The 9,294-nt window shown below is 33.1% G+C and overlaps 1 protein-coding gene and 1 long non-coding RNA gene across 2 annotated transcripts; one reads left to right on the plus strand and one right to left on the minus strand.

Annotated features, from left to right (window-relative positions):
* Positions 1–704: 704 nt before the first annotated feature.
* LOC112036163 (uncharacterized) lies at positions 705–5,141 on the minus strand. The gene is made up of 3 exons (XR_002885608.2): positions 4,803–5,141; positions 3,453–3,529; positions 705–972 (listed from the first exon to the last, which is right to left on the minus strand). It is a non-coding gene; the product is annotated as an uncharacterized LOC112036163 (long non-coding RNA).
* Positions 5,142–7,398: 2,257 nt separating this feature from the next.
* On the plus strand, positions 7,399–8,226 carry LOC136069934 (probable 2' cyclic ADP-D-ribose synthase BdTIR). The gene is made up of 2 exons (XM_065779064.1): positions 7,399–7,883; positions 8,017–8,226. Exons 1-2 carry the CDS (start codon positions 7,399–7,401, stop codon positions 8,102–8,104), a joined length of 573 nt encoding a protein of 190 aa, XP_065635136.1. The 3' UTR covers positions 8,105–8,226.
* The last annotated feature ends 1,068 nt before the right edge of the window (positions 8,227–9,294 follow it).

Consider the following 9,294-nt stretch of genomic DNA (forward strand, 5'->3'; position numbering starts at 1 on the left):
CCAAAGTACACACACATGTTAAAATGAATTTATGGAAAAACTTCATCACCAAAATTCAAAAGAATTTTCAGGATGATTCTTCTGCTACAAGAATATAGGAATGGCAACGGGTCGGGTTCGGGCCGGGTTTTTCCATACCTGGACCCGACCCGCGGGGCAAGACCCGTGGCCCGGACCCGGCCCGTTTAGAGTATCAGGTTTTTTCACAGGGCCCGGACCTGTCCCAGCCGAGCCTCGCGGGCCCCGTTTAGGGATTGGGCCCAATTCGTGGCCCAACCAAATAAAAAAAATATTTTAAGCCCAAATTTATTTTTGCCTACATTCCCGCGGGCCCGGTTGGGGATTGGGCCCAATTCGTGGCCCAACCAAAAAAAAAAAAAAAAAAAAGATTTTAAGCCCAAATTTATTTTTGCCTACATTCAAGATTGCATATTCTAATTCAAGCCTAGATAACGTGGCCCAAATGCCAAATCAGTCCAAATCATAGGCTACTAATCATAAATCAATAAATCACTTGTTAATTATAAATCTATAAATCAATAAACCATAACTAATATCATAATTATAATTCAATAAATCATAACTAAGATTTTAAATCAATAAATTACCTAGCTAAGATAACCATTTAATCATTAATCAAGAAAATCATAACTAAAATCACTAGCTAAACATAAAAGTAAAATAAATCCAACAAGTCCAAGAAATAAGTATCAAAAGTCCAACGAGTCCAAGAAATTAAAAAGCTACAAAATAAATCCCACAAGTTTAGAATAATTAGAAATCAACAAATTAATCCAACAAGTCTAAAAAATTAAAAAAAAAAAAAAACTACTAAATTAATACAAAATGATTAATCTTCCACAATTGTGACACAACTCCCATCAATTGTGGCACAACTCCCATCATCTTCATCTAGCTTTCCATCATCAAGAATGGATTGAAATGTACTATCTCCAGATATAGTTGAAGAACCTACAACAACGATGAATTAAAAAATGGAATAAACTTCATCAAATTGTAACTAATAAATATAAAAACACAATTATGATTTTATAAATAGAAATTAGACAATTGCTAACCATTGATTTCACTCCATAACCATCTCTGATTTAGACTCAGCATTCCCAACAAACACAAAAAATGCAAGTATTGAACAATAGATCACATTAAACAAGAAATGCATTTGGACAAAATAAATGCATTTGGACATCACAAAATAAATGCATTTAAACAAGAAATGCAAGAAATCTATTGTTAGAATCAAAATAAATGCATTTGGACATCACATTTTCACAATAAGAAAACAAGAAATGCAAGTATTGAACAATAGATCACATTAAACAACACTATTTAGCTTCATAGCCCTAGACATACATATATCAACAGTGAAAGTGCAAAGTAGAACAGAACACATAGATCAGCTTATTCATTACATTACAATTCAATGCTCCTTTATAGAAAACATGTGAAGTGTTTTCCTTGGTGGACATCATTCTTCTTTATTTGCTTTACATATTCGAGTGAAAATTTCGATGATAAAAAGCCTAAAATCCATAACTAAACTGAATGGATTTTTCCATGAATATGGAAAATAATATGAGGTGTAGCTGAAGAATATATATTTTGCAGAGATGCAACTAGGAAAGAAAGTGTTGGACCTCCATGTCTTTGAGTAAGTGTACCAAATAGTGGGTGGTTGCAAAATTCTATTGGAATATGAAGCAGAAATGTGCAACTCTATGCTAAAGAAAATTATAAACACACAAGATGACCAAGAACTTTTCTTTTTTATTGATAGGATATATATGTAACCATTGGGTCTTAAACCCAAAACCTCACCCTCTATCAGATTATTTTGGAAGAGGAGATGTCATTTGAGCTAGATCTCATTGACCATGGTGACCAAGAACTCATGTTCATTATCTGTAGAATTCGAAGTACATTATACCTCCCAACAGCTCTAACATACAACCAATTGGCAACACAAACTTGAGATGAACCAAGTGTGCTATGAAAATGCATAAAAACTATCTCTTAATATTAACAAGTTGAGCATCAGCAATATTTTTTTACAATCAAGTGGGAAAAAAATATAGAAATGGAATGCAAAGGAGAGACAATGCCAATGTAATATGATGTTGGAGGGACTGAAAGCAAACTATGAACCCAAAATTACAGGGAAAGGTTGATAGAGCACAAATGTGACGAAATCAATAATATACAAAGAGTAATCGGAGAGTGGGAGAACTTGTTGACACAGTATGACAAATTAGATTTATAAAGTAATAACTAAGATGTGGTTAAGCGTGAGAAATACAAAAGACTTGCAACGCAACTAATTGTTTCTTAAGAACAATACGTATGCGCATTATTCTATAGAATGCGGATCACAACAGAATGTGTAGTACCAAAAATTCAACTAGTACCAAAAATTTAAGCTTCCTCAAAAATGTTTTCTAAACTAAAAGCTTCCACCAACTAATATTTTTTTAGCATAAATATACTCATTAGAAATCAAGGGTCTCAGTATAATGAAAAACACTTTGTTTTCATATAGAATAGGAAAAAGCTTTGAAGAATTTTTGTTCCTGATGGGATGACAAAAAGGGAAGGAAGATCAGTTTATTCAGTTCAGACTTCAAAGTGAGTACTGAGGCTGTAAGGAAGATCAGTTGATTCAGTTCAGACTTCAAAGTGAGGGAGGCGTGACTGAGGGAGTGAGGCTTCGGAGTGAGGGTGAGGAGGTGAGGGAAGCGTGATTGAGGGAGTGCCAGAGTGAGGGAGTGTCGGAGTGAGTTGCTGAGGGAGAGGGAGTGTCGGACTGAGCTGAGGGAGAGGGAGAGGGAGAGGGAGAGGGAGAGTGAGTGTCGGCTGAAGAGTGAAGAAATGAGGGATTAGGGATTTAGGGTTAGAATATAGGAATATATATATAGTAGGGTATTTTTGTAATTTTAGGCTACTGGGTTTTTAACTGGGCCGGGTCTCGGGTCGGGTTTCGGGTTTTTTTGATAAAACCCGGACCCGCTTCGGGTTTTTTTTTTAAGCCCATACCCGACCCTATTCCTAATCGGACCGGGTAAAACCCAGCCCATTAGGGTCAGGCCGGGTCGGGTACCCACGGGTTGGGCAAAAATTGCCATCCCTACAAGAACAAGACATAATTTGAAAAGATCAAAACTATATTCATTAAGGATAAAAAATTACACAATCTTAAACTAAGTCTACACAAATTAGGTCTACAAACTAAGTCTACACAATAATAATCATCAATGAAACTCAACCTATTTTATCCAAATATACACAAAACACAATACACAAGCAACACTCCCAAAATCAATGTATACCACCATATTGCTAGCTACCTGCTTGGTCCAAATAAACAGTTCACCACAGCAGAAATTTTAAGCATTCATTATAGAATAGTACGATATTATGAAGCATAATTTACTCACCATTTAGAATTTTACTGGCCACCTTTGTATAAGAATCCCTAACTTACCACAAGTTGATGCTGCTTATCCTACAAAAGCTAAGCATAATTTACAAAGAATTTATCAAGCCAACTCAATAATAATCATCAATGAAACTTAACTTATTTTATCCAAATATACACAAGTCACAATACACAATATATTACAGTTGACATTTTACTTACGCTGCAAGAAAAAAAAATCAATAAAAACAATTAACAAATAAAACCCACAATTGCAAGTAAGATTTTATTAATCAATATTTAGGGGAGATTAAATTCTCTTGCAAATTGAAAATCTCATAGACTTTTAGGAATTGATCATTTGCTTTCCATTGATAGTTGTTGCTATAGTATTCTCATCAATAGATAAAAAGTCATCTTGATTAAGGCATCACCAAACAAAGAAATCAATGCCTAAGATTTCTCATCAATATAACATTCATATTGATAAGACAAAATAAAAATCATATCAAACCCTTTTTTCATAATAAGTTTCCTTTACCCCTCGGTCTACTTTCAAGGTAGTCCATTCATTATCAACCATGACCTAAATAATTTAAGATTGTCTAACCTATAGGAGCATCAAACAAAAAGAGTTCATGATGACCATTTTTTAATTTTTTGCTGTGTAAATTTAAATTATTTAAGAACATGAAAAAGCAAATTACAGAAAGAAGGGATTGGAGGAAAGAAATGGGAAATATTTCCTCAAGATCACACAAAAGAGCCCATTTGGTTAAATTATGAGCCCCAAAATTCATCTTCTTATGGGTGTGATTTACAAAATATATATTCTAAGAAGTTGTTTCTAGGGAACTCATACCTTTAATTATTAGTTGTGTTTTAATTCAGGTTAAGCGCATAAAAGAAAAATTTAGATTAAGTGTTTCATATAAAACGATTAAACTAGAAGCCCAAACTAACCTCTCTTTTCTATGTCGATCAAAATTCCAATATATTTGGCTCTTCCTCTATTCCACCCACTTTAGCCATTTTAAGAATTTAATTTAATTAATTGATTATAAATCACCACATTTTCAAAATCACTAAATCAGGTAGATTGAAAACAACAACCAACCAACAAATTAACGGAACCTATAACCACAAAATCCCATGTCTGCATCTATTCAAGTATATTCAGGAATTAGAACAAGCATAAATCACAGCCAAAGCTACATTCACCACAATTCATCAAAACCCAACAAGTACAAACCTTATGAAACACAAAAACACAACCATTAAATTACAACTAGAGCTAAAAGCAACAAAAATGAAAAGGAATTATTAGATTGCATCATTTTGTTTAAAAAATAAAGGTGCAGAAAAATACCACAAGCATGTATGTAAGGTGGCTGAGAGGGGAGGAGATCAAGGACGGCCACAGAGGCTGGCAAGGGAGGTAATGGCAGTGGTAGAGTGGAGAGAAGGGACAAATCAGGCCAGCTTTAGAGGAGAGAGTAAATGTGTGAGGTGAGACTAAAGGGAACGGAAGAAGAGGGAGATCGGCGGTGTGGAGGGTGGACGATGATGGTGGCAAGCAGGCTAGAGATCGGTGGTATGGAGGCTGAAGGTGTTGGCAATGGTAAGGGTAGGTAGATTGGAGAGAGAGAGAGAGAGAGAGAGAGAGAGAGAGAGAGAGGGTTTTTTTTTTTTTTTTTTTTGATAAAGGAGAGTGATATTTGGGTAAAAAGGGGGTCTGAAATTTTAGTGGGAAGGTTGAAATTTTTTTAGTGGGAAGCCCAAAAATGTTTAGTAGCACTTATTGTGGTAGAAATTGAGACTTATTGTGACAATTTTAAAACCACCGTAATAAGTCTGCTATTGTGGCAAAGTCTTTTCATCCCCGATTTTAATAATACATGCTATTACTTATTACGGCGGTTTTAAAAACCGCAACTATAGGTTTGAATACTCGTAGTGGTAGTTTTAAAACCACTGTAATAGTCTTTTCATCCCCCACTTTAGTAATACAGTTTATTACCTATTATGACGGTTATTAAACTGTTGTAATAGGTCTTATACAAAAACAAATTCATAAATCAAAAGCCTATATCAGCGGTTTTAAAATTGCCCTAATAGGTCAATTAAATTACAAAAAAATAATCATAAGAGTGAAAATATTAATTTCAAACCTATAGCGACAGTTTTAAAACTGTCCTAATAGATCTTCAATATGAGCAAACCTATAGCGGTAGTTCTAAAACCGCCATAATAGGTTAATTACATTACAAAAATAATAATAACACAAATAAAAGTAAAAAGATTAATTTCAAACTTGTAGCAATAGCTTTACAAACTGTTTTAATAGGTCATCAATATGAGCAAACCCATAATAGGTAATTTAAAAAAAAAAAAAAAGAGTTTCAAACCTACAATGGCGGTTTTAAAACCGTCGTAATAGGTCTTCAATATAAGCAAACTTATAACAGTGGTTTTAAAACTGCCGTAATAGGTCATTTAAAAGACAAAAAAAAATAAAAATAAAAATAAAAAACACTAATTTCAAACTTATAGTAGTTTTTTTAAAATGTTGTAATAACTCTACTTATTGTAGCAATTTCTTAAAGTGCTGCAGTAGGGTATCTATTGCAGCGTTTAAAAAGTGCCGGATTTAAGCTACTTTAATAGGTTAGCCTATTGCGGTAGTTTCTGAAAGTGTTGTTTTAGGTCTCCCATAGTGGCGGTTTTCAAAACCACTGAGAAAAAAAAGTGACTATAGAACCAATTTATTTTGTAGTGTAATACGTTACCAATCTTCCACGTACATTTAATTTATGAGTTTCATAATCAAAATAATTAAGATTTTTTACTCTTGTCATCTGCTCAACGAAAACTGCCCATATATGCATGCCTTGACTATTTATTGCCTAACCACACCCCCCCCCCCCCAACTATAATCTTTTACCGGAACCCATGCCAAATATTTTCGTAATTTCTCATCAAAGTTGCAACTTACCATTTTCCATTTTTCTGATTTGAGTACTTTTACAGCTCCACTTTCTTAGCAAAATAACAATAAATTAAAAAGATGTTATAAATGCACATAAACTAATGGAAAATATAACATGTTTACTTGTGTACACTCTATACACATAATGTTTATAATTTCACTCGTGTTATTCACATTTTGTTTTTTAGCTTCGTCACATTTAACATACATGAAATAGGTAATGTGTATAGAGAATATACAGTAACAAGTGTGTAATAATCAATGGTATAAACTAATTAAAGGGTATCAAAATTAATTAAGTAAACAATATATTGTCAGTTCTAATTAGTTTAACTGGTAAAATATCCTATATATGGTTGAATAAGAGATTTGAGGTTCAATTTTCACCTGCACCAAAAATCAATTGGTGTCTTGATCTGATGATAAAGAGTTATTATCAAAAGTGGACGTCATAAGTAAATACTTTCTAAATAAAAAAAATTAGAAAAAAGAAGAAGAAGTAAACAATATATTAAAATCTCGCCGCAAAGCCCCGTCCCGAAAGGTGCTTACCCACCAATTGTCCTATTAAAATAAACCATGCAAAAAGCATATACGTGACCATTTCAGCGGTTTCCCAAGGCTAATAACATAATCAACGTGTTTGAAGGTTTAAGCAGTTTCACATAAACCTAGAGCGTCAATATATTCAAAATGTTTACTCATTTTGCTGTGTCCTGTCAAATGAAGTACCACGCAAGTTTCTTCCAAGTCAGACCTAAATTTAGAATTCTACCTTGAAAATCAAACTCCTTCGGTCATTAATCAAAAGGTCTTAAAAACTTATATATACCCGTATAGCTCCCATATCTTACAGCTACAAACAAAAGGAATTAAAAACAGAATAGAAACTTTGTTTCTTTTTTATAAACATTTACGAGTGCAAATTGCCATTTTAATTTTAATTTTTTTAAAAGCTTAGCTTCTTGAAGGAGCCATGCAGCGTTCACCAGCTTTGATCAAGAGTTTAATTTCCAGTAAAATCCTTCATTCCCTTCCCAAGAGCCAAACCAGAACAATATCACGTTCATGCGACGTGTTCATAAATCACCGAGGGATCGATACCAAGAGAACCGTTGCCGGGTTGCTCTACAACCACCTTTCTGGGATGGGGCTTAAGCCTTTCTTGGATAGCCAAAACATGAAACCTGGAGACAAGTTGTTTGACAAAATTGACAAAGCCATCCTAAATTCCAAGCTAGGTGTCGCCGTGTTCTCTCCTAGGTATTGTGAGTCCTACTTTTGTCTCCATGAGTTGGCTCTCATCATGGAATCCAAGAAAAGGGTTATACCTATCTTTTGTGATGTCAAACCCTCCCAGCTTCGGGTTAAGGACTATGGAATTTGTCCAGCCAAAGAGCTCCAAAGATTCACCTGGGCACTTGAGGAGGCTAAATACACGGTTGGACTTACCTTTGACACGTCAAGAGGGTACATTTCTATTTCATTTTTTTTATTTTTTCCTGAAAACTTTGATTGTTCTTTTTAATCATTTAATAAATACTTCACATGCATGTTTTAATTCCTTCTTTTTTTTCTTTTTCTTTTTTTTTAGGGATTGGTCAGAATTCCTAAGAAATGCTTCGGATGCAGTCATGAAGAATTTGCTGGAGGTAGATGTGATGGAGAAGATCCTTAAATGAAGCTGATACATGTACAAATGTACATCACAATCACAATGAAGGAGGCCGAGAAGTGGTTTCGTTTTCGTTGTTAACCGAAGATATATTAATTCCTTTATTTTTTTATGTATAGGAAGAAACAATTGGAGATACACACTTGCTAACACATACTTAATGGTACTAAATCGTTGGTAATTGATTTTGACTTAAAATAAATTGTAAAATTCTTCTTTTATTCAATTGTGTATTCAAAGATGTGTAGACGATTCAATAATATATAAAGCATGTACACATTCTTGGAGACCTTCTGTAAGAAATTCAAGTTTCTATATATTATGAAGTTGATTAATTATTTCCTTTTTCATCTCATGTTGTTACAATTGTAGTACAAATGATTAAGTAAGATTACTCTCTCGCTCTCTCTTATCTCTTCACAATGCGGATACATATGATCAAATTTGATAGAGTAGCACCTTAAGATTGATCTAAATGGTTTAAGCAAAACCATAAAATATGAAAGTAGGCCAATTTTAACTTGAATTAGTGAAAAAATTATTTATATTTTCCTTATATTTATACAACTACAAATTTTATATATTTGAAAAACAAAACTTTTATTTTTGGGTAAAAATAAGTGTTGAATCTATAATATCACTCAATTATCTATTTTATAAAATATTATTAAAGTAGTGTTGAATGGTTTAGATGGTTGATTGCTTTTTTTTTTTTTTTTTTATTGCTGCTCAATCCAAAGACTTCTTGGGTCCCTGTTGTTTTACATGTTTTCTTTCGGTGTTCGTTCTTGGATAATTCACACCTCTTTTCAATGTCATTTGTCCATATTATGAAGACACATGGGCAAAAGCATGAATTGTCCAGTGATTTTCCACAGACAAATTATTGTCTAAGGAATTATGTACGTAATTTTTTTAAGATTGTTTTTTCAATCGGATATGGTCAGGCGTTGAAACTTGAAACAATATAATTGATCTATAAGTCAACAAAAAAAAAAAAAAAAAAAAAGAAAAGAAAGAAAGAAAGAAAGAAGAAGCAGAAGATCAATAGATGAGGTTTCTTAAATAGATGAAAAAGAAAAAACTATTTTTTATTTACAACCTAAACATTCATAATAATCAACTTAGTGATTTAGGTTTATACTAATAACTATATATTTTTATCTTGAATGAGGTTTTTTTTTTTTTTTTTTTTTT

This window comes from Quercus suber, unplaced genomic scaffold, assembly GCF_002906115.3.
Source record: "Quercus suber isolate HL8 unplaced genomic scaffold, Cork oak 2.0 scaffold_198, whole genome shotgun sequence".
Lineage (NCBI taxonomy): Eukaryota > Viridiplantae > Streptophyta > Magnoliopsida > Fagales > Fagaceae > Quercus > Quercus suber.

What these genes read in the sequence shown, in the direction of transcription:
- LOC136069934 (XM_065779064.1), top strand. Translation starts at nt 7,399, where the DNA reads ATGCAGCGTTCACCAGCTTTGATCAAGAGTTTAATTTCCAGTAAAATC. An exon ending in GTTGGACTTACCTTTGACAC is followed by an intron (nt 7,884 to 8,016) that starts GTCAAGAGGGTA and finishes CTTTTTTTTTAG; the next exon opens with GGATTGGTCAGAATTCCTAA.